Genomic DNA, 27,431 nt, shown 5'->3' on the forward strand with positions numbered 1-27,431 from the left:
GTAGATATAAGTCAATTTAAGCTGCTGGAAAATGGTATAAGTCGAAGGAAATTAGTATATGTCGATTTAAATCGGTATTTGTCGATTCCCCACAATTTGAGATTGATTGGCCGCCATAGCACTGGATGCGAACCTTCTCAAGCCGTAAGTCTGTGTTTTTAGTCTAGGGATTAGTAACATCAGCGATGAATTACAGCGAAGTGAACGTGTAGATGATGGTCGGAGCTGAAACAAGTTGGTGAGGTAGCTTGGTCCTACATTGTGCATACATTTGAACACCATAAGAAGTAGTTTGTAGTTGATTCGTTCACGTATCGGGAGCCAGTGGAGTTCGATCATGGTAGGGGCAATGTGATACTTCCGGGTTCTAGTAACGAGACGTGCGACGATGTTTAGTACGCGTTCTAGCCTGTCAATTTTACAGCCTGGTAATCCAATCCATACAGAATACCATTGCACTGAGTAGTCGAGCTTCGACGTAACGAATGCATGGACAATCCATTCTCTCAGTGAGTTACAATCCCTCAGCCAGTATTCACACTGCATTTGAGGGTACCAACAAAGTGTATCCGCTTTAAGTTGAACTATAGAACCAACACGGAAGTTATAAAGGTAAGACGGTTCATGTCCCGAAAGTAAGTAATGGTAACCTTGATTTAACTACGTATCGGCCAACAGGAAACCGTTTGGAGAGTAAAGAACTCCAGTAAAGTACTTTTTGAAAACTTCTAGCAATTTAGCATGCTATAATTTGGGGCCAATATATTAGAATTGACTACCATTAACGTACAGTAGAAAATTATAACCAACTGATACTCACCAGTAAGGGCAAAACCAAAGATGGTCGCAAAAAGGAACAGTGCATTCGTCATTTTCACCTGGTGATCGAAAGAAAAACAGAATTAAAGGAAGAGCAAGGGCCCAAGGGCACTATAGTTCCTTGCTTGTAAGGAATATTTAAAGGGATCAGCACTGTCCTAACATTGTTATGTGGTCCTATGTACACACACAATAATATTGCCAAAAATATCACAAATCAACCGTTGGTCCTTTTGAGAATCTGTTGAGGACCAGGTGTCTGATATGAGCATGAGTTCGCTTTTTTTACAGAACTCACAGAATCATCCTGACTGTACTTATTAAGAATTTTAACAAAACCAAACGAACCTTGATCTCTAATAACTTCGCACATAAAAGTTGCAGAGGAGTCAAACTATGGACAATTTAGATCGGAATATGGCCACGAAAATTCAATTAATCAACTTGAAAGAAACTAATAAGGTCACTAGAGGTCAACCTGAGGTCAAAGGTCACCAAATACAGGTCGACTATTGGATTAAATTAGCCGTAACTCCCAACCTTGATGGGCATTTTGTTCTCAAGTTATCGCAAAAATAGTTGTTGACCCCTAATTGACCTTTGTTGACATACAAAAAAACATTTTGATCCATAATTGACCTTTGTTGACCTTGGATCACATGACCCTTATGTTTTGAAACGATCCCTTTAATTCCCTTACCCCATTCACAACTACTCCCAAAATATCAACCATGTCGGACCCTGTCAGCGGGAGTTTTACAAGTTATTATAAACAAACACAAATTTTGACCCATAATTGACCTTTTGTGACCTTGGTTCACATAACGGTTATTTTTGAAAACGTGACCCTACTACTTTTACAACTTGTCCCAATATATCAGCCATGTCAGACTTTGTGACTAGAAGTTGTTGCAAAGATTAGCATAAGTTGCTAGTTTTTTGCACATAAGCAGCCTTGAATTGACCTTGGATGACCTGATGGTTTTTTTATCAAAAATGTTCTCATCGATGATGTGAAATATGTCCTGAATTTGTTATGTGCTCCAATGTACACACAATGTAATTGCTAATAAGGTATCAAATCCAACCTCTGGCCCCTCATAACTTGAGAACTGGGTGTCCGAGTGAAGCGGGAGTTGGTTTCCTCTATAGAGCACAAAAGAGCTCTGTCATATATTAAAATACTGACAAACTTTTTTTGTTTTGCCCCGTATCTCCTAAAATGAGCATATTTTTCAAGATTTGACCTTTGATTTCAAAAAGCAACACGACAAGTCTGTAGTCCATCTTAACCGTACTTACTAAATGATAAACTTGAACTCTGATAACTTCGCACACCCTAATTGACCCCTAATTGACCCTTGTTGACATTCGATCACATCACCGTTATGTTTGGAAATGATCACTTAACCCATTCACAACTACTCCCAAAATATCAACCATGTCGGACCCTGTCCATGTGCGCTAACTGACCTTTGGTGACCTCGCAGGCACCAAAAACAATAGGGCACACAATGGCGGATCTATATACCAAGTTTGAGTTAGTCCAACTTTCCCTTGTAGATTTACGGTGTACAAAAGCAAGTGTCACAGACGCACACACAGACGCACACACACAAACCTGGCTATAAAGGTTCCTTTTGCCAAAGCAAGGAACCAAAAATTAAGTTATCGTTAGCTTTGATTCTCAGAAATGTAATTATTTGAACCACTGACTGTGAGGTCGTGGTGCAGTTTGGGGTGGGGGAATGGGGAGAGGGGACGCAAAGGCGAAAACTGGTTACAGGCAGGCCAATATAGCTAGGAGCTGTGGGCATCAGATGGGCATCAACGAAATTACAGGATACAAATGAAACGCATCATTCTAACAAGCATTGTTAAATTTTGCCTTTTCAAGCTCAAAATAATAGTCGCCGTTTGTAACTATATAAATGCCTTTTTTTTTCCTTAGTCCTATTTTTTCTCACGTGAATATTTGTCCGGCGTTCGTCGGACCTGCCGTACCGGCTCCGACGCTCCTGCATGGTATTTAGATTAGCCATATTGAGTACAAGAATCCTAATGCTTGTGAAGTCAAATCTCCTATAGGGCACCAGAGGTCAAACTCTGAGAAACCTTTTACATGATATAAAACGATGGAAATCGTGGATACCTCTTATACTTGGTGTGTGGAGTACAATAACCCTATTGTTTTGGTGGCCACGTACAGAAGAGGACCTGTGTTTATCATGCCATAGTGGTACTGTTACAGCTAGTATAGGCCTAACAAAGCGACCGGTCTCGATGAAATAAGTGCGCATGTATTAAAGATAAGTGCAATTGAAATTACTCCCAGTATTACACGAATAATAAATCAAAGCATTGATACTGATGTATTTCTATGTAACTGGAAGGAAGCTAAGGTTATCCCGAGTTTTAAAACGGAATCCCGCCATGATTTATCAAACTACAGACCGATTGCAATTTTACCAATTCTCTCAAAAATAATTGAAAAACATGTCCACCTAGCCCTCAGTAAGCATTTGAATAAGTTTGACCTTTTACGTAATGCACAGTCGGGTTTCAGGGAAAAGCATTCATGCGAAACGGCGCTATTGAAGGTTGTGGATCAGTGGATGGAATCTATTGATAAGGGGTATATTTTGGGAACTGTTTTCTTAGACCTCAGTAAGGCATTCGATTTGGTAAACCACGAGATGATGGTAACGAAACTACGTATTTATGGTGTATAGAGTAAAGCGATTAATTGGTTCAAATCCTATTTAGTTAATAGAAGTCATTGCACATACTTAAATGGTGTTTTATCGAGTTCAAGACGAATTGCATGTGGTGTACCCCATGGAAGCATTCTTGGTCCACTTCTGTTCTTAATTTATATTAATGATATGGATCTCACTTTGGAATATTGTTCAGCGGATATGTATGCTGACGACACAACATTTTATGCCAGTGATACATCTACCATTGACTTGAATAACAAATTGCAAAGAGACATGGAAAAAGTTAGTGCCTGGTGTGACCGAAATAAAATGGCAATCAACACCACTAAAACGAAAGTATTATTGATGGGATCTGGTCAGAGACTGGCTTCATTACCTGACAATGCAAATACTCTTTCTGTGACACTCGAGGGCAAAATTCTCAAGACTGTCAAATATGAAGAACTATTAGGTGTAACAATTGATAACAATTTATCCTGGCATATTCAGGTTGACAACGTTTGTAAAACAGTCTCAAATCGCCTTGCCTTACTGAGACGCATACAACCATATATTGATTTGAATACGAAAATTATCTACTATAATGGGTATGTACGACCCATTCTAGATTATTGTAGTATAGTCTGGGGTACGTGTGGAGCAAATGATTTACAAAAGTTGTTACATATGCAAAAAGCAGCATCGCGTATTATTACGAACTCGGGAAGATATGAAAGCTCGACAGAATTATTTAAAATGCTAAAGTGGCACCCTGTCGATACGCAAATACGTATACGACGATTGATCATGATATACAAGACCATGAATGGCCTCTCCCCAAATTATCTAACCCAGTTATTCAACTTTACACACGAAATTCATAATCACAATTTGAGATCCACGACCCAAAGTAACTTATACCTGAAAGATGGTAAAACGGAATATCACAAGCGTAGATTTTCCTTCATAGCTGCCAAAGAATGGAATAGTTTGCCAGCTGAATGCAAGCATGCCAAATCTTTACCTATTTTTAAACGTTTAGTCAATGAATTTTTCAAGTCTTAATCATCTCATTACGCTTTTATGTTCTATACCCATTTTTACAGTTTTGTGATTTACTGTTGTATATATGTATGTTTAATAGTCTTACTTTCTGTTTATTGTTTCATAATATTATTCTTTTTATAATGACTGTATTTTAGGGCCTCGGGGAAGATCAGCTTCGGCTAACCGAGTCACCCTTTTAAAGGTTTTAAAGGTTAATAACTAACAAGCAGAAGTCTAGTGCATTGAAGTCATCGAAACCTCAATGCATTTTGCGTTCTGGTTGTTCAACGATCAACGTCAATGGGAGGTAACTGTGTAAAAGCGCTCACTATTTTTATGTGCATTATGTACGGAGATTTTTCAGGTGCGGTGACTTTTTACTAAGTGTAATGATACGAACTGAACATTCAAAGGAACAAACGTAAAATAATAATTTGCCGAAATAACATTACATATCTCGAAATGAACAACAGGAAGTTGTTGTTACAATGCTTCATCGTTTTATATTTTCATATATATGATGTTTTAAACACTTTTGACCAACCGAAATTTCAAGAGATCGTTTTTGCTGTTACCAACTAACAGTAACTCTATACGGCGATATACTAAGTTAGGCCTTACTACCTAGGCTTATATCGCACAAAGAATTAGCGAGGAAAAAAAAATGGCGAGTAATTTCAACGTTTGGCGAGTAGAATTTTAGACTCGGTCCTATATTCTATTCATAGCTTATATATATACATAGCTCATACATACATTACGTACTTACAGTACTCGTTATATGCATGGGCGTCGACGGTATATACCTGCACATGAGATCCCTTGGAATGTAATGACCATTTCAAGGAAGTGTGTGCTATATTACATCGAAAATACGTCATACCATTCTATGAAAGATGTGCCATATATAAACGTTACGTGCTGTCTGTGGAGCCATGCCATTGATGTGTGTGAAAAAGAGTACCTGCATAAGTCTTTGAAATCCGTGCAACGCGTAAGTTTAACCAGGGAGTTGTTATGGAACAACTCCCTGGTTTAAAGGTGTACGACATCGCCGATACAGTACTCACTACATGAGTCATTGCAGTTTTCCATCCATCTCTTTGTTATCCAATTATCACAAAATGCAAAATAATTGTAAGTTTATATCCGTTTGTAAATATATTTCACTGAACAAGGGAATACACTTCATTGGTATATATATGCGTCACAAAGGAGAACATTTCTCATGGATATTCCTAGCGAGGGTGCGGATCATTTGGGTGCGTATAACTCAATGACTATTCATGAAGCTGCTTTACCCTGATTTGGATTTTTTTTTACATTTTTGCTTGATCACCTACATTAAGAAATAAGCAAACAAATGTTGCAGTAGCAGCTTATAACCTGGAGTGTAATGCATCATATTTTAAGCTCGAAAAGGATTACCAAAGCCTTGCAATGCATAAAAACAAATTTAAAACATTAATCGATGCATAAATGACACCGCATGTATTCTAAGTTTCTAAGAACGAAACGAGAGCAGCAAAATAATAGACTACTGGCATCAAAGAGTGTAAACAGGGAAAAAATCGCTGGATTCAGGACTTCTTTAATGATTCCTCTGAACCATGTTGGAAGTGGTGCGAACTTCTTTGCAAATACCGTGTCTAGAACATATAATCAAATTGATTGGACTACATAGCAAGTATACATTGACACTTTTTAATACAATCACATCCCTTAACAATTGGATTTCATTAGCTTGACTAGTCACTGTTTCTTACAAATACTGTTTTACTGTCTCCTATTCAAGTTGCGTTCTGAGTATGCTTGGTAACATCATTGTGGTCATATAGCTCTGATAAACATATTCTGGGATTACGGATTTCATATTTGTTGTTGACCTTTTGAAATTTTCACTTCATTGATATGGTAAGAGAGAAACTGAATCATCATAGAGGTAAATATATTGGTGATTTATAGGTTGCCATATGCTATAATGGTGTATTGTTTACAAGGCCTTATGTGATGACCAAAGAGTGTTAGCCCTGCACACATTTCTATGTTTGTCCATGTTTATTAAAAATAGATCAAAGGTCATTTTGAGTCATTGAATGACTGTCCAAAACCTGAAAGTCACAATTATTATGTTATGACCTAAAACTAAAGAACTACGACATGAATCTCAATTGCATAGATATGTCGCTCTGCCACTATATATAAAACGAACACACACTCACAAGTAGCATAGTTTTCGCAAGAAGATCATTTAAACTGCATTCATGGATTTAATCTGTCAAAGTTATCACCCATATTTTACCAATGTTCTAAAAATTCTTCATTCCCTCCGAAAAGTTACAACTACTGTACTTGGGCTGCCTTCTAACAATGTATTACTTTAAAGTAGCTCGTACGAGTGAGCTCGTAAATTTCGCCAAACGGATAAAATATGCATAAAGATGGTACCGTAATCGATCGAACTAAGCCAACTTTGACCTAACAAACATTACTTTTCGAGTAGTTCATAATATACTTTAGAGTTTGAATATTTTCGTCACCCAGACAATTTTCAAACTGGGAATGATCCCATGCAAACTGTATATTCCTCCATTGTTTACTTCAATTTACCCTTTTCCGTTCGGAAATACCCTGGCGTTGCTGTGTGTACACTAAACGAGTTTCTGTAAACTAAATAAAAGTAACTGAACAAAGGAAAATTGACTGTGAAATTATAAACATAGAAATTTGTTTGTTCTTTTAAGTTTCAATTTAATATAGATGCACGAAAAATAAGCATTTTCAATAAAAAAGGTAACTTTTTCGCCAATTTTTTTTTATCAGATTCACAGCAATCTTACGGGCATTAGTGTTCATAAATACATATTAATATCAATTTCAGTCTTAATACACAATACAAATACCCCTAAAGGAATCTAGGTTTGATTTATAACTCCAATTCCAGTTCACGTAAGCCTCCTTTTCCATGTTTCATGTACGTACATGCACAATTTTAGAAGTCTGTGCATTGTAGTTTCAGTTTCAGTATATTATTTCTATGTATTCACCAAAGGAGGTATAAATGCAACAATGAACAGGATAGTACAATACGGTAATACAGATGGCAATCGCAAGAGAGATACATGACAAACGTGACTGCAAACACTAATACAATATTACACAGAGTAGTACTGACATGGTGGTACCACCACTAAAGTAAGAGTTGGCAATTCGGGAAGGAAGGTTTTTATTATCTTAGTTCAAAATTGTGATGTAGTATAGAATACCCCACAACAGAGTAGAGTCTATTTTGCGCCTAGTGTGCCATCCTGAAATCGACATATGTCGAATTAAATTGAAATATGTCGATTTCCTAATTGAAAGAAATCGACAATTGTGGAAGAAATGTCATTTGTCGTTTTTCGTGCTATGATTATATGTGCGAATGTATGTGCATATTCATAAGCATAAGAATCAAAACAGTTGAAATTAGAATAGCTTAACTTTACGTTCACAGCGATCTTTTCATTAGCATTTGCATAAATGCCAAGTTGGAAACCATGACAAGGGAAGAACCAGCAGTATCTTCATTTCCATTTGAATTAATTGTGTCAGAATCATCTTTGCGAGCCTCGGATGACCTATCCGGACAGCTTTGCTTTTTGTCAATTCCAATGCCAACATTGTATATATATCCATTCACGTAGGCTATATCAATTTCTTGCAATCAGAGCACTAGATAAAAACATTGGACAATGATCGTCTAATGATAGATCGAGAAACGCGATTTGATTTCCCTGTAAAGAACAAGTAACCACTGTGGAGGGGTGATAAATCCAAAGTTGCAAATATTGTCAACAAGTATTTACTGTTCGTTGTTACAGCAGATGTTTTGAAGCTTGCTTGATGTGTTTACAAGTATATATCTTCCGTTCAATGTGTCATCATTCAATTATGTTTCGTCTTATCAGTAGATCATTGTGTATTCTGCCATAAACTTTTATTTCGGATTAGTACTACCATATGAACGGATCCAAACTATGTACTGTAAGTAGCCTACTGATTGCATCTTTTCCAACAAATCTTTCCAGACAATACTCTGCCTTGTATTTGGGGCCTGCATGTAGCATGGATACCGTGGCTTGTAAAATGCAGATAAAGAGAACCTCTACGGCACAAGCTTTACAACTGCATAGCTTTCGGAATGCAGTTTAGTGTACATATATTCAATATTTTCTGACATCTACATCGAGACATCTATAAAATCAGCTCAACATGTTCCTTTCGCCTATACTCTTCTAACTTGGCCCTTTACCAAACGTTGGCCGAATGGTTTAATGGTATGCTGCACTGACCCCAAATATGCCAGATTTTCAAATATCAATTTTATATAAGCAGAAATTTGTCAGTGAATTTAGTTCGAAAAGAATACAATTGAACTTTCATAAACATACCAGTCAGCTAATTCATTTATTTCATTAACAAGAACTTAGCAAATAAAGATGTTGCCGCAAAGCACTTACTTGTCATGTTGGAGCACCTTTAACCTCCGAAAATTGTTTAATCCTTTAAGGAGACATCAAGATGTTGATATCAGAGGGGTGGGGCAAGTTGAAACGTTCAGCTGAGGAATAAATGCATTCAGACAATGAACAATTAGATTTCCTGAACGCCTATCCATTATGGTTCAAGCTCAAACCTTAATTAGTTAGTCCAGTTCGATGGGCATCTCACTATGGAATCACAAGTTACCAGCATCATCAAGTCCTGCAACTTCCATCTGCGCTGGATTGGTATGATACGGCAGTACCTCACTACTGAAGCCTATCGTACCGCAGTACAGAGCCTAGTGGTTTCTCGGTTGGACTATTGTTGTGCTCCGTTATCGGACATTACAGGCTCCCGGTTGCAGCGACTCCAACGTGTGCAGAATACGCAATGACCACATCAGCCCTGTCCTACTGGATCTGCACTGGTTGCCCGGTGAGAAGAGGATTCGTTTTCGAATCGTTACATACTTCTACAAATGTTTGTACAACATTGCACCACACTATCTACAAGAACTTTTACAGATCTACACACCTAGCCGGTTTCTCCGCTCTGCCTCTGATTCCACGTTACTTGTGACGTTCCCTCCCAAGAAGCGGGCTGAGAGATCAGCGTTTCTCCATGACGCCCCAGCGCTGTGGAACAACTTACCTCAGGCTGCCAGAGACTCTCCTTACCTACTTGTGTTTAAGAAATGCTTGAAGACTTATAATCATAAAAATAATGATAATACCTCTCCCTAACTTTAAAATCTGGCATTAAATGTCACTGATGTATCTACGCAGTCTGTGTTTAGAGGTGTATGCTTCGTGCTTAAAGTCTAAAATCTCATCTGTTTTCCAAATTGGAGGGGAAACATCATCTGTTTATATTGTTTTCATATTGGTATACGTTATTCCTCGTTTCCTCTAAAGAAGGAAGTGAACAGTTAATAAACTCATTGTTGGGTTTACATTGAGTTTTGTCTGTTATCAGTTTTCCATTGTATGCTTTGAGACTGCATGGTCCCACTTGACGACTTTTGTTAATATCATTTAGTTTATATATCATTAACCTCATTAATATCATTAACCTCTGTTGAGGATCCAATGCCAAGAACTTTAAGCGTTCTACTCAAAATTGAAATTTGCTGTTTCCTTTTCCACGAGGCCTAAACTTATCATTATAGCTATAAGAACATGAATTAGTTCATTCCAACTTTGCGTTGTTAACTTAACAACGTTCCACCTATTTCTTAGTTTTATCAAACGTATTATTTAATTTCTAATGATACTTTCTAGAAATTCTTCTAGAATTAATTAGCACCCTTTATATATATATATATATATATATATATATATATATATATATATATATATATATATATATATATATATATATATATATATATATATATATATATATATATATATATATATATATATATATATATAATAAAAATATGAACACTCTATGGTGTGGTATAGCAAGGCAGTTTTACGGGCCCTAATATACACCCATGACGAATGAAACAAACTCTCAACCTCAACTTAAAATTGTTTTATATATCTATAAATCACTGCTGCATGTCTACGGTTTACATGAACTTTGATGATTACAGTCATCGAAAGCGGAATGAATAACTGACCTGCACACTCACATGCAAGTATACATGGATTGATCCTTGTTTATGGTATCTTCCAACTTTATAATGTCAAGTTCACAGATATGCTCATAAACACTTTACTGCTCACGCTGAACTGTGGATATAATCAAAATAGAAAGCAAATGAGATATGTCATTCAAGTTTAGTTTACGTAAGCCTTCTTATTTTCCATTGTTAATATTATTGACCACATTGTTTACATAATATCATGTTCTATTATTAACACCGCATTGTACATTCCAATACAAAAATACAAAATGGATTTCAATCGTCCCCTTAGAAATAAATGTTCTAAAGTTGAGATTGGTATCGTATTACTGGTATTTATAATGAGTTCACAATGCGGTGTCAATGTCCAACACCCAGAACGGATTCTTCTGAATGTGTCAATATTCCAGGTACTACGCCATGTCCTGTTTGCGAAACCGTTAGCAGAGTACAATCTCTCACGTCTGCAGAACATATGTCAGCTACTACTCAATCTTAAAAGTAGTTTTTACTTCACAAACAAGAGAAAACAGAGACAATTTATTTCTTGGGTATATTGTAGTTTATTGTAAAATTTGATTTGTAACACATATTTGAATTGCAGAAGGAAAAAGACAATAGCCAACTTATGTATCCCCCCGCCCCCATCAGGTTTGCAATTACGCAGTTTTCAGCCCATTAGACTGCTCTTGACGTCAGGCATCAGATCAACGTAAGGTCTATAACTATAGGTCATAAAATGTCAAAACATGAATAGGTTCATTGACGTCACGGAATCATGGTGTTTAAGCTGAAAATATTTTTTTTATTGACTTGTTACACTTCAGTCTAGTTACGGAATTTCCTTCCAAACCCCCTAACTTTACTTATAATGCTTGGATCACATGTTGACCTTATTAATGATATACACGCTACATTCCATTGACTTCGTGTTTACGTTATCCAAGATTCGTGGGCCGTTCTTTTGCAATAAGAATTCGTTTCGTGGAATGGGTACAATAAAATCAACTTCACGCCGCTAATTCACGAGTCTAAAAGAATGAATATACGCAAAATCTGACAGCAGCAATTGCTTGAATCGGTACAATACGTGAGTTCGTTGCAACGAATGAATGCAGACATATTTGGTAACCTCGAAGTGAAGGTTTCTATGGTGATGGCGTAACTTTTCCACCAATCATGAGCGAGTATTTACACATAATTACAAACCTGTTTGGGAAAAATCGCAGCCCGGTTTTTAGACAACATTCTGTGTATATAAAGCAGCAAAAATAAAGAACGAAGCAGACGAAATATCGTTTCTGCATGACATCCTACTTATTTACAAACTATCAGCAAAAAGTGAAGGCATTTAACAGTTGGGACTAATGCATTATCCTTATACACCTCTTTCGTGTCGGGTGCTGTTGTTGCATAAAACTTTTATGGGATATTCTGGTGGCTGATGATGAAAACTGTTTTGAATCTTTATAGGACAAAACTATGTACTAATAGCATTTACTACCAAGAAGGTTTGTTTAGTAATGTATGATTTCATCAGGGCGATTGCGCTGAAAATGTCTTTGTTTCGCTCGATAATATATCAATCATATTTGTGCAAAAGAGTCGCATTTGATGATTTCTCATTTAACTATAGAACATTACATTGACATCTAACCAAACATTTCAACTGTATCAGGTTTCAAGGATACATCAGCAACAATAATGCGACAGTCTACGTAAAGTTTCTGAAGCACATCTGCCCAGATGACACCACAGACCATCACCAATTGTAGTCAACTTTACTGGAGTAAGGAAATGTTTAGCCAGTCATAACGGAGTACATTTTATAGACCGTGTATGCATATTTAGGGGCACTATTGGTTATAAGGTTGTTGTACAACGTGTTCGATCGGAAAATCTCTTTATACGGTACTGTTTTAGGAACCCCTGACATTACTTACAAATATAGTCATAAACTCTGTGTATAAAATGTTAAAAGGTGACTTATTTCGGATTCCAAAATAGTAAAAAGCAGTTTCGAAAGAAAGGCATCTATATAAAAGAAAATCAGATTATCGAGACATTTGTCTTTAAATTCTAATCAAGAAAAATAGCTTTGATTGTTAAAATGAACGATGGCAGAAGGAGAGCGACTGAACCGAAAGCCAGATTCATAGCGCTGTTGCAGAGATTTTCTCCACATATGCAGGCATCGACACTTTCTACGGTGATTCCCATTGATTCCAAGCTCATGATCCGTTGGTTTAATTCAGAATTTTGAGCGGCCAATTCGTCCTTATCCATGCAACCGTTACTTCCAGAACTGCAAGTTGCAACGGTAGTGTGTACTTCAAACATGCCTTGATCTGAAACGTACAAGGTGTATTCAATTGTATGCAATTCATTTTTAGCTTCGAGATTGACTCTTAGTAAAATGATGAAAGAAGCGACACAGCTACGTGGAATATATCCACGAGCCCAGGCAAAAATGTTATCCAATGTTTAGTATAGAATTTATCAATATAAACATTAATTACTTTTGAGCTAGCAAGAAACACATCAAAATTAGGTGAAAAGTGGGAATTCATGCAGAGTTGTATAGTTGCATCACAAATAAAGAAATACCTACATCATTTTGTTTAGAAACACAAGCTGGGCTAATTGCAGTGTTTATTTCCGGACAGTCTAAAACATATCAAAATTCATTTTCGGCCTAAAGATATCCTGTAAAGAGAGCATTCCAGATCCGACACTTAGAATACTTTAAAGATCAATATATGACATAATGTAAAAGCTTTTGGAACATACCCTGCACTCACATTTTGCTGAACTATACCGTATGGCCGTTTGAACAAGTATCCAAGAACAAGTATCCACAAGGTCGTACTTTTAACGTTAATTACAATATATAGGACACACTTACAGCTGTTGGTAACGCTAACTTTAGCACATTTGTCAGGACAGGTGACTTGCTGACTCGGTTGCGCAGCACTATCGAGCGTGTCACAGACAGCGTCGTAGATCGCATCGTGATCCCCACACTGCAACGTTGTGGCTTCGTAACATTCCAATGCACTAGCTGAAGACGACAATAGCAACAAAACAAAACAAATCGATACAGGATAACTAAAATAGACGCCAAGCGGGTACGTTTACAATATTAAAATAATGCTTGTAATTAAAATCTGCTAGGAATGTGTAAAATATATTTTCTGAAGTTTCCCTCGTTGTTAGTCTCTTAATTGTAAATTTAAATAAACTTTTAAACTATTAAATAATTGAATTCTGGTGTCACGGTATAGTTAGGCTACTTGTTAATTAGTTTAAGTGCGTAATGCTATGTTAAAATAGGAAATTGTGTCCAGTGTTGCAGTTCGTACGGTTGAAGACAAACATGTATTGTGTTGTTTCTTTACAGATTGGACGGTCATATTAACGTTATCATTTGTTTTATCCATGCGTTCAATACCAGGAGAAAATTAGGAAGGATTAAAGTCATACAGTTGGAAATTCGGGGACCATATATGCTTGTGATGACTCATGAATCTCCAGAGACAGTTGGCGGAGAGAGAAGAAAATGGATGAACATCCATCTGTCCACAGAACTCATAGTCCAAGACGACACGGATTCAAGTCCAAGGACTTGTAAAATTGTGATCTTGAACCCCCGACCCCCACGTCTAGGGTCTGGAAAACGGCTTCATCTTGACTCTGTGTCGTCTCGGACACGAAAATACAGGATCATTTTAATCGGTTTTACGGAAATTAATTAAATCCGTGGGAATATTTACAGTTACCAGTGCCACTTATTTGAAAAAGAATAACATTGATAAAAGCACACTCACTTGTCAAGATAAGACCACAGATGGTTGAAAGTGTGAAAAGCATCTTTGTCATTTTCATCTGTGGAAATAAAGAAATAATGAGCAACTTAATTTGACTCTGTTAAGTTCTCGGGTAGCCAATTACCATGGTATTGATTAATACTGAAAGGTTAGTGTAATGATTACTTCATCATGACGTCATCAAGGTTTTGACACAACATAACTGGTAGTGTATATGTCATTTTCAACTTTAAGGGCCTTCTGACGAAGAAAAGCAAACATTTGAGCTGAAAGTAATGAGTATGTCAAAATGACTAATTGTCAGATCTCTCTATTACTTTTCAATAAAAATCTGTTTTCTGAGGTAACTTCCTTTTTTTATGTAGAATCACATTTACGAATGTCAAGAATAACAATGTATATTTTTATTTGATTTCAGTAGACATAGACCAAACTACCAACATCGTGATTTATTGCCTATGTTATAGACGGAATTGATACTCATACAGATGAACGACAGCTCCGAATCAAACTGATAGCGTTGATGTTCTCCCACATCAAATGTTTAAATCTGGTAATATGTGAACCCGTAAACGTAAACCGAAGCATTTGACAAATGTCAACGATCATAAAGTATCGAGGAATACTACCACATAAGCCTTCTGTATAATATGTATTGCGCAATATAACCTACCGAATACCATTTAAAAGGCAATACTATAATAGTGAATAACATGTATTGGTCAACACTACCTATCATGCTTAACATATTGGTCACAATTACCATATAATGCATCATATATAGCGCAAAATTACCATTTAATGCATAAATGTATGAAGCAGTACTATACTGTACCATATACTTCATAATGTGTATTAGGCAATATTACCATATACCTCATAATGTTTTCTTGGATAATACATACATAGTGCATAACATATATTTTGACATTACTACCATGTACTGCTTAACATATATTGGACAATAATAACATATACTGCATGACGTCAATATATTCGGCAATAATACCATATACTGGATAACATGTACTGGGCAATATAACCATAAACTGCATAACATGTTTTGGGCAATACTACATGATATATAGATATAGCAATGTTACAATATACAACAAAACGAGTATTGGGCAATACAATCATATACTGGATAACAAGTATTTGGGCAATACTGCCATAATCTGGATAACACGTATTGATCATTATTACCACACACTTGTTTTGTATTGTTCTAGACTACTGTGTGATGCATAACATGTATTAGGCCATAATTCCATATAATTCATAATGTGTTTTGGGTAATACAAACATATACTGCATAACACGCATTGAGCAATACTACCATATAATGCATAACACGCATTGAGCAATACTACCATACACTACAATACTAACACACACTTCACATTTACATCATAATGTACATTGGACAATACAGATGTATACCGCATAACGTGTATTCGGTTATACTACCTTATACTAAGTTATACGTACCGTATTGAGCAATATTACCATATGATGCATAATATACATTGGGATATACAAACATTTACTGCATTCCATGTATTTTGGCAATGCTACCTTATGACATAATGCTTAACATATTTGAGCAAAATTATCTATGTATTGCATAAAAAACGGGAAAATTTCTTTTCTTTTCTTTTAGAATTGCATAGCTATATCGAGTGCTTACAACATGTGATTAATTAGTATTATTTTAGCTGTGCTTTTAAGCAACAACAAACCGTTCCTTCTGAATGACACTCCCCAACAAAAAAATGGCTACATTGTCTTTTGTCACGCAGTTTAACAATGCTCCTATTCACCGTTTAAAAGCGGCGAACCACTGAGATATAAGCTCCATGGGCATACGGACAAACTAGATTATATCGAGGGAACATTAAGAAATTGAACAAAATATATCGATGACAGTAAAGGAAGTGGATGGCACTGACAGAATAGAATGATAGGGAACAAGCTACGTTTAATGGTCACATTACCTTAGCTGTATCTGTAGTAGTACTGAATTAAGCCGGGAATTATCGAAAATTGGTTTCATTGAGTCATTCTAAATTATACTCAATATTTATAGTAATTGATCAAACTAAGCCAACTTTGACCTAATAAACATTATTCTTAGAGTGGTTCATGATTCCTTTAATGTTTGTATAATTTCATCACGCAGACAATTTTCAAACTGGGAATGTTCAAATGCAAGCCGAAAATCTATCTATTGTTTACTTCACAAAAAACTTTCGTGTGTTTGTGTAGACCATAACGTGTTTCTATCTACGTAAATGAACAAAGAAAGATTGACTGGAAAATTATAAACAATGGATAATTTCCTTGTTCTTTTCCAAGTTTCTATGTAATGTAGATGCATGGACAAAAAAATCAACACCCAAAGCAAATCTTAGATACATATTAACATTAGTTTTACCTTAAAATTGTTTTGCAAATCCTCGTACTGCAGTCTTTGGTTTAACGGAATTTCGTTGTTTATAGTCTGTTAGCGGAAAGAATAACTGAGCTGCGCAATTACTAAGCAAGTACATTTGATCAACTTTCTTTAGACTCCGCCCATAATATCATCCAATCAGTTAATGACAAGTTTGCAGACAAATACCCAAAAAAGAAATATGAGTTTGATTTACAATTCAGTTCACGTACGCCTTCTTTTCCATGTCACATGTATTACAATGTTAGAAGTCTGTGTATTGTAGTTACACTTTCAGTTTATTATTTTTATGTATCCTCCAAAGGAGGTAAAAGAGTCATAAATGCAACAAATAACGGGATAATACAATAAGGAAATACAGATAGCAGTCACAAGAGAGATATATGACAAACGGGACTGCAAACACTAATACAAGATTACAGTGAGCAGTACTGACATGTTGGCACCTGTACTACAGTAAATGTTGGCAATGCGGGAAGGTTTCCGTATTCTTAGAACAAAACTGTGGTTTACGGTATACCCACAACAGAGTACCATCTAAGTCGCGCCTAGTGTGCCATCATAAATGCGACAAATGTTAACAAATTTAATGTCGGTTTTTTGTGCTCTCATTCGACGACCAGTGTCAAATGTCATTTTCTAGAGCTCTGATTGGAACAAATCGACATAAGAATTAAATTGTCATATATTGGTTTTCGTGCTATGATTATATGTGCAATTATATGTGCAAATAATATATCAGAGCACTAGAAATGACATTTGAAAATAACTGTCAAATAATAGCTCGAGAAACGCCATTTCCCTGTAAAAAGCAAGTAACCACTGAGTATAAGGGGTTGATTACTCTAAAGTTGCAAATGTTGTTAACTTCCTATTTACTTTTCAGTCTTTAAGCAAATGTTCTGAAACTTGCTTGTCGCGTTTACAAGTATATATTTAGTGTTATGAGTATCTGTAGATAATGTAATGTTAATAAATCACTTAATAATGCGCCATAAATCCAGTGCCGAAGGCTTGTTCAAAGGCGCAGTCGAGAGCTTAAATATGAAAATATCTAGGAAACAGAAATATCTTCAGCTGGGATTTGAAACATTTAAATGCGGTGGCTTTCCTGACGTTAAGTGGCATGTTGTTCCACAATGTAGTGGCAGCGATTACGAAAGCTTGTCGAGTCAGGCTTGTCGAGTCAGATATCATTTTATCTTGCTGATGTTGCGCAAATGAAAATAACTTGATTTTACAGATGTGTTTTTTGTGTTAATCCATATTGGGTTCAGGCATGGGCGGCGATCGTGGGGGGACGGGGGGGCGGACATGTCCCCCAATTTTTTAGGTGGGGGGATATAGTATCTAATATCCCCTCCCAATATTTGGTGGCATAGTTTTTTTTTAGCATATTTTTTGTATTTTTTTTCATGATATCGCTAGAAATCTCAAAATAGAAAATGCTTAGATGCAACTTACAAGGCCTGGGAAGTGCCATTTCCTGAGATCTGGGAAGCATTGTCGGGCAAAATTTTCTTTTGCGCTTCGCGCCAACTTATGGTGGCGCTACGCTTAGATAGTTTGCCTACAAACTTCGCCCCTCCCTTGGCAAATCCCTCGCAAGGCGCCTGTCTAACCGTGTCACAATTTGTTACTATATATAACCGAAAGCTAGACGGACCGCATCCGTAATGAAAGGGGGCCGAAGGGTGGAATACGACCCCTCGAGCATATTTGTTTTTTTACGATATCGAAGTTTTATAGTAGCCGTTATAAGAGGTTTTATTATTTTTACACCAATAAATTAACTGTGTCTGAGTTTTCGAAAATTCGTTGACCAACATTCTTTATCATACTTCCCTCTACTCGTGCAATATTAACCGGTCTGTTAGGGGTTGAAGGGGTTTTTTCTATATTGGTTGTCCATAGATGAAATTTTGTGCAACATGATGGGTATGTTTTTGAAGTGAATTTATTATTCAAATTCTGAACAAATAATGTGCTTCAAACCTTGAAAAGTGGTGCTGACGGGTATTGTGGGGCGTTACGTAAAATAACCTACAAAAGCAATGATCCACAGGAGATGCGATGAGGTCGAACATGATGTATGACTGCTGACAATCTTGAAAAAGGTTATGAATGAAAAAAACTATTGGGAAAAGCTTGGTTCTCATGCAAAAGTGTACATCTGGTTGGTCATTTTCAAGCCCGAGAAGTGCCATTTCCGGTGATCTGGGGGCTATCAAAACCAGAAATGTTCTTGTAAGCTGCGCGCCAACCAATGGTGGCGCTTGGATAGTAATTCGCCTGCACTCAAGCAAATGTCCTCCCCCCCCCCCCCCCATCAAATATTTGAAACAAATCGCCGCCCCTGGGTTCAGGATCAGTTCTTACTCCAAGATTGCAGACTTTTGTTTTATCGACAATATTTATGTTGCACTGACTGATGCTTAGTTGTGTTACATGCAGTTTTGCTACTTGTTGTTTTCTGCCACAAACCAGTATTTCAGTTTTAATAGTGTTCAGTTTAGGTGATTGTGGGTCATCCATGGCTGAATTTCATCTTTGCAAGATTGAACCTTAAGTATGACGCCTTCGATTGGATCTGTTATTTTGGGATCAATGGCGAGGTAAAGCTGAGTGTCATCGGCGTACATATGTTACTTTAGCTGATGCGTACGAATGATATCACCTAGTGGAGATGTGTATAAAGTGAAGATGGCTGGTCCCAGTAGTGATCCTTGGGGAACTCCACTCAACAGAGGCAGCATCTCAGATGTTGCTCTTTTCACAAACTGACTGAGTTCTGTTGATGAGGTATGATCTAAACCAGTTAAGAACTATCTCGCGGGTGCCAAACCTGTGTTCGAGGCGATGTAGTAATATTTGATGGTTCACCGTGTCAAAGTCTGCACTCAAATCAAGTACGTTGTTTACGAGTAAGGTGAGAAAAGGAGTGATGACTTCCATACAGTCTTTCAGTAGCCATGTTGGAATGGAATCTGGACTACTGAATTTGGTTGATGACGCTAGGCCACATTTTATCAAAGTTTCACTTAAAAACATAAAATTCTTTGAAAGAAAATATGCAAGGAGCAGGGTTCTGCCCAGGGTGGATTGAGTGCCGGCAGTACTATCTAAGTGGAGCGCCACCATCGGTTGGCGCGGAGCGTACAGTAAAATTTGGGGTTTTGGAAACCCCCCCCCCCCCCCCAGATGGCCGGAAACGGCCCTTCCCGATTATTCTGAGCCACATGTAGACAGCTTTGAAATGAGATCTCATGTCTGGAATTTTTCATAATTAATGAAAAAAGTTAGGACAAATATCTGGAGCACCAGAGTACAGACCAGCCGGTGGTGCCTGTTAAATAAATCATTCAGGCTGAGATGATAATTTTAGATGGACAGTGAGTGAGAGTCCACCCCCAAATAAAGACGAATCATAATGAATTATGTATTCTCTCTCATTTATTCAACATCGGGCCTATGGTACCTTGCCAAACAACTGTGAGCTCATCCCCTGTCTAACACCTGTTTGTTAACATTTTTTTGCCAGGGAACTTTTCATGGAGTAAACTTTTTTTCGTTCCACTCTAGAATTAATTAGGTCAGTCAGTAAAGGATCGGTAAAGTTATGCGAAATGATATCTTAGACGTTCAAGAAAAGTAGGTAAAATATCCCCGTTACGTTTAGGTAAGTAAAGCACACCTCAAGCCAACTGACTACTCCGCATGCACACCCCATGAAACACGAGGCACAGTTGTTACGAGGGCCCATTGTAGCCTAACGCTAGTCACTGCTAGTGAGAAACCTAATGTTATAATGTGGAGAGTAATTGAAATTGCCTACGTGATAAATCAGTATTTGAGAAATTAGGTCGGGTCACCGTGTCACAATGTTATAATACACGATTGTTCTGGTATATTCCTTATGATGACACGCTGGTCTCGGGTTGACGTCGGTTTACGTGAGATCGCGTGTAAGCTGTGCAATCTTCGTGGATTCTCTGGAATGTTCGCGAGATATGCAAAGGACTTCCAAGAATAGAGAAACTGGGTCAAGTGTATCGAGAAAGATCTAGATGATTCTTGACATGGCGAATCGTATAAAAACCCGCCCAGATCGGAGAGTTTCTGAGGTTTCTGAACGAATACAAGCGACGACACATATTATACCATTCCACTATATATCGTCAGTGCTCAACTACCAGTAGTTTCTGAGGGATTGAGATATCGATAACAAGATTGATTCTACACTTCCATTCAGAAGTTTGAAGAGGACTTTGCTGTCAAAGTACAGTGTGCCAGTCTTTATTTCGGAGAAGGTGAAGAATTTCTGTCTCCGTTGAGGAAGTTCGTTACGCCAGGAGTTGGTGGCTATAAAGCTGATTTTGGACTGACTCTGGTAATATTTAGTCGGCGAGAAGTTCGACTTGTGCTTCACTCGATTGTGGCTGGTAGTCCGTCTTCTATTTTGGAGCATCGCCGGAAAGGTGACTGCTGTTTCTGGGATCGCGAGAAACTTCGTCGAGGACCAGTGAATTTCGCGTTACAACGGACGGAGAATCGTCGTCATCGAGGTCGTGGCCGCTGTGGGATATCGCCGTTGGAAGAGACCAGCGTGTTTTATAGTGTATCCTATCTTGTTAAGTTTGTGAGTAATTTTCTATATATTTGTAATTACCACTTGTTGTTGTTGGTTCGAAATCTATTGTTCAATATAGTTTACGTTTCATTTAAAATCTCTAGACTCGTCAATTTGTCTGTGTTCCTTACGGAAACGAACCCAGGCTTGTGTCTCGTTGTGTCTCGCATTCCAACGTAACACAGTCCATACCATACACGCATAGCACGATATCAAGGCCCCTTCGCATGCACATCTTTATGAAAGTTACCCTTGAAATCACATGTTTCTGGCCATTTGGCATGATTAACTCAATACTAAATATTTTTTTCCATGTTCTTGTAGAAAACGTAAACTCCGCAAAATACAATTATTTGTGATTTTGTAGTTACGTGAGATCCGTTATAACCGCCGAGGTGGTTAGGCTATTTGCTATACACTTAACTATGGTTGGATATTATTTTTTTCAGTATTTTTGGAAATGCTGGAAAATACTTTCCCCCCCCCCCCCTTAACACCAGATGTGGTCTTACGGTATATTCATAAATGGATGCACTAGAGCCTTGTTTACATGACATTAGTTGCATTTAGTACGATATGCAAGTTTGACGTGAATTTTTCGAAAGTGCTTTGCTCGATCTTTCGTAAAATTTGAAAGGTGTAGCCTACCACCTTTCCGTACACAATTGGTACACAATTGATTTTCAGTTTTTTTTTTCTCTATACGGTCAAGTGAATAAGTTGTACATTGAGTATAAGCTCATCGATCGGGAGTTGGAAACGGAAAACAGTCATTGGTCTGGAATGCGGAACTCTGGTAATTTTTACTAAGTATGACACTGTGATGTGTTGGATATTTTGAACAGTTTTGAACTGGATTTCCCCTAGTCTCAAACAGATTGTTTCTGTACGTTCGACCCTCCGGCTATGGAGCTGTTTTTTGGAGTCCCTATCGAAAATAAGTGCCGGTCGGAAAAGTCACTCAGGCAGATTGTGGCGGTCGGTAATTCAGCGTGCTGGTCGGGCCGACCGGCGCCGACCGGCAGCGGCAGAACCCTGAAGGAGGATCCTTATCAAGGTTCAATAGAAGTATACCGAGGGAGAAAGATGACAAATGGGTGTGGACCTTAGTTATTTTGTCGCGGAAGAATATTCCAAACTGGGAAACCAAATCAAGTGAAGAGGAATGATGAGGGAGAGGCTGTTCCTGATTTCTCTTGAGAAGTCCATTTATTATCTTGAACATTTCCTATTGAGTTCCAGATATTTCCTTAATTATGGAAGAAATATTAATATTTAGTCATAAATCTGCAACTCAACAAGTTACAAGTTAGACGGCCCCTTGACTATTTCCGAAGTTCAAAAAATAAATAGGGGTCCGGCACGAAATATATAAATGATAAAAATATAAATATCAGTGATGAAATCCAATAATGAAGATCTTGACTTTCCTGTAAATTAAATATGAGTGGCGAGTTTTAGTTCTAAGATGATGTTAAATAAACCTCTATATCTCGCGAGCCACATGGAAAGTGGTCATGAATTCCCTTTCTGCGAAATCGTAAGTCATTCATGACTCATATGGGTACACCTGAAGACTACAAAAAAAGTGAGGGGGTACTATCGAAATAGCGAAATCTATCGTCATAGTATTGCGTCACTTTCATAGAAGTTGAAGTAGGAAGAATGACGTCATGAAACATATGTTGAAGCCACTTATCCAACTGGTGGCGCTTACTTGTACGACAAGAAAGTAACGGCGCGTAATATAAACATTACCGTACGCTTTTAAAATAACTAAAGTGATAAAGTTTGCATAAATCTCTCGAAATGGTGTTATCGTGTACCGCATTTTGGTGCCAAAATCAACACAGATGTGGCAGTGGACTGCCATTTCACAGATAATTCTGAAAATGCGATAGCAGAAGCAAATACACAGAAATCTAATTACTTTACTTGTGTCGTTTGCTCAGCTGAATGGTTGTTATTCTGTAAATGTGGCGGAGGCATAAGCAATATAGGCATAGCTCAGTGATCTGAGTTTTGAGGTAGGACAAAGCCTACTCAGCCCAGCCAGCCAGGTATAGTCTGGACAACAATTGTTTAAACTATTTGCCTAAATTTACTCAAGTATGATTTTAAGGCCTAAGTATATTCACTAACTATGTTCGGACAAAGCTTTGTAGGCAATATGACACACACTCATGTCGCTACTAGTGCTGACATCTCATCATTTGATGACTGTGACTGAATGTATACATGCATCAAACCTTTTTTGCACTCTCACTTCACTTCTCACTAAGGTGTGATCTGTTATCCTGTACAAGCTACTACCCACTTTGTAACATTAACATTAAAACCGAGACCTGCACTCACATACTGATATGGAAGTTTTATACAAAAGTAGGTGTACGTGGGAAGGGGGATGCATTTTTCACGAAATTTTCCAGGGACAACTATTACACTATCTGAGCGGAGCGTTAAAATAATAAAAACAAGAAAAATGATTAGCATGTGCCTCTCGGATACCGGAAAATGACACTTTCCAGAAATGAAAAGTTGCAAAAAACACTCAAGTCATTAGAGGCCCCAAAAAAGTTTTCAAAGTTGGTTCTTAGGTTAAGAGTATAACACTTACCACTCTGGTCGCCACAACATTTATTTGTTGTGAAAAGTACTCGGCCTACTCTTTCGAGAAAAAGAGCGGTGAAAATCAAATTCAATTTCGAAGTCGAATGCACAAGTTATGTATGAAGACGTACAAATGATCTGGCTTTTTGCCGTACAACGCAAACGCCCTTATTTTTTTTTAAAGGCTTCACTGCTTAAACACACGGCGATACACTGTGTCAGCATTCTTCCTAGTTCAATTTCTTTAGTCACTCCATATATATATATTTTTTTCAATGCTTTTTGCCGTACAACGCAAAGGCTTCACTGCTTAAACACACGGAGTCACACTGTGTCAGCATTCTTCCTAGTTCAATTTCTTTAGTCACTCCATATATCTTCTTTTCAATGTGTCATTTCTTAAAGTATGTTCAGTTTTATGAGCAGATCACCTGGTCACCATGTATATTATCCGTTATTAGCTTTATGTATTCTGCCATAAACTTTCATTTCGGATTGGTACTACCATCTAGAAAGAACCAAACTTTGCCATTAGCCTACTAATTGCATTTGCATTCCAACAGATCTTTCCAGACAATACTCTGCCTTGTACTTCGGACCTTCATGTACCATGGATACCGTGGCTTGTAAAATGCAGATAAGAGAACCTCTACGGCACAAGTTTTACAACTGCATACCTTTCAGAATGTAGTTTAGTAGACATCTATTCAAACTTTTCTTCATTTCTATATGGCGTGCAAACATCCAATAAAATGTGCTCAACATTTTCCTTTTGTATATACTCTTAAAACGTTGGTCGAATGGTTTATATATGGTCGGAAGAGTGGATGCATTGTCCACTTAGTTCTTATTTTTTTTTCCTACAAACCATGTGAAAATTGTCCAAATTCGACGTTTTCTTCTTGTAGAAATCTGGTTTTCAAATCAACCAGTTTCTCGCCAAAAACACCGTTTGATGAACGCAGGCAAATAGGCAAACCGAGGGAATTGAAGTTAGCACTCCAATTACCGCAGCAAAAACAATTTGGTGTGTACCCGCACAGATGATTGCCTATTATATATTACGCACGAATCGCGAACGTACGTATTCAGCCTACCATGCGCAGTTGGTGTGTAAATAGCGTTGCACATAATACACTCTTTTACTCAAACCACAGTTTAGAACCGTTCTTCAAAATCGCTGAAATAAACTTCATGGATTAAAGTAAAAGGAAGCTTGAAAAGTATTTGGAACATCGAAAGATAAAACTTGGCGGAATCGATGTCAGAGCAGAATGTAGTACCGAGAAGCTTAGGCTTCGCAGAACTGTCCGATTGTAAGCGTTAGAACTGGACAGCGCGATGTATAAACAGCGGAGAGTCTGCTGTTCAGACTTATCTCTTGTTACAAAAATATCACGAAATCACCGATGCAATACATATATGACGGCTCAGCGTACTTTTGAAAACATATATAATTAATGAGATATTTCACCGAAAGTAATGGAAGAACTTAATCTCTATTCAAACGCGTTTTTTTTTATAACTGCAGGAACTTTATGAAGCGTAGGAAATGTCGCAATCTGCATTTTTCAAAATTATTCATATTAACAGCCAGTGCATTCAGATTAAAACGCATATGCACGTTATCTCTGGAAAAATAAAGTCTTTTACCTTATCAAGTATGCAGAACCATCGTACCTGCTGCTTTAGACCTACATGTACACATGTACGTATAAGATTGACTAACACGAGGACTTTTATTAATAGGTACGCCGTTTCATGATACGGAAGAACCCACGTGTTCCATGAACTAAAAGATGGCTTTAAAAGTCCAACAAATATATAAATTGATTTGATATATTTGTCAGTGAATTTAGTTCGAAAGGTGTACAATTGAACTTTCATAAACAAACCAGTCAGCTAATCTCATTTATTTCATCAACAAGGAACGTTGCAAATAAAGATGTTGCCGCGCGCATAGCACTTACTTGTCATGTTGGAGCACCGTTAACCTCCAAAAAATTGTTTCACCTTAGAGAAACATTGGTGTGTTGATATAAGATGAATGGGGCATGTTGGAACGTTAAGCTGAGGATTTTATACATTTAGACAAGGAATAATTGGATTTTCCCATAAGGACCCAGGACGCCCATTTATAAAGGTTCATGTGCCAACCTAAATTAGTCACCTCTTCCCAACCTTGAAATCTTGCATGTACATGTCACTGTTATTTTTACTCAGTATGTGTTTAGAGATTTATGTTTCATGTTTAAAGTCTTAACTATTCTCATTGGTTTTCCAAATTTGAGAGGAAACATAAATCTGTTAATATTGTTTTAATATAGGCCTACGCTTTTCCTCATTTTCCATGATGAAGGAATTGAACAGTTAATAAACTCACTGTTGAATATACTTCGAGTTTTGCCTGTTATCAGTTTCCATTGTATGCTTCGAGACTGCATGGTCCCACATTACGACTTTTGTTAATATCATTTAGTTGAGCCTCTGTTGAGGATCCTATGCCAGGGGACTTTAAGCGTTCTACTCATTTTGAAACTTTGTGTTTTCCACGAGGCTTAAACTTATCATTATAGCTATAAGAACATGAATACGTTCAATCCCCGTAATTGTGTTAACTTAATGAAGTAATACCTATATCTTAATTTTATCGTATGTATTGTTTAATATAAAAACACTTCATAGAAATTTGTCTAGAATTAATTAGCACCCGTTCGGCTGCAACTGTCATATAACTATAATAAAATATAAACACTCTTTGGAGTGTTAATCCAAGGCAGTTTTACGGGCCCTAGTATACACATATTACAAATGAAACAAACTTTCAGTCTCAACTTAAAACTGTTTTATACATCTTCTCACTGCTGCATGTCTACGGTTTACATGTACTTTGATGCTTACAGTCTTTTAGAGCGGAATGAATAACTGACCTGCACAATCATATGCAAGTATACATGGATTGATCCTTGTTTAAAGCATCATCCAATCAGATAATGTCAAGTTCACAGATATGCTCATAAACACTATACTTCTCACGCTCATTTGAAAATCCGCCCTTTAGTGGTACGGACATAAAGATTTTTGCTGCCTCGGGCATTCTTGCGGTATTCGCGGGAAATTTGATCTTCCGTAGCTATTGCCTATGCTTCATTCCTTTTCTATCCGACAGACGAAACTCGATTTT

The 27,431-nt window shown here is 37.3% G+C and overlaps 2 protein-coding genes across 9 annotated transcripts in view; both read right to left on the reverse strand.

Moving 5' to 3' along the window:
* Positions 1-17,146, reverse strand: part of LOC139961533 (uncharacterized) — a 27,230-nt gene extending 10,084 nt beyond the window's left edge. For 2 of the 8 annotated variants that reach the window (XM_071960771.1, XM_071960769.1), the window contains exons 1-2: positions 5,331-5,377; positions 821-878 (exon numbers count right to left, since the gene is read on the reverse strand). In XM_071960771.1, the coding sequence (XP_071816872.1) occupies positions 821-872 (52 nt within the window). In that variant the 5' untranslated portion in view covers positions 873-878; positions 5,331-5,377. Of the gene's footprint in view, positions 1-820; positions 879-5,330; positions 5,485-16,989 lie in introns of those variants that run through there. The other 6 variants (XM_071960764.1, XM_071960763.1, XM_071960768.1 and 3 more) reach the window with 5 other exon arrangements.
* The window catches only part of LOC139961535 (uncharacterized), a 71,809-nt gene that overhangs the window by 10,821 nt on the left and 33,557 nt on the right, over positions 1-27,431 (reverse strand). The window lies entirely within an intron of this gene.

The sequence above is a fragment of the Apostichopus japonicus genome, chromosome 20 (genome assembly GCF_037975245.1).
Source record: "Apostichopus japonicus isolate 1M-3 chromosome 20, ASM3797524v1, whole genome shotgun sequence".
Taxonomy (NCBI): Eukaryota; Metazoa; Echinodermata; class Holothuroidea; order Aspidochirotida; family Stichopodidae; genus Apostichopus; species Apostichopus japonicus.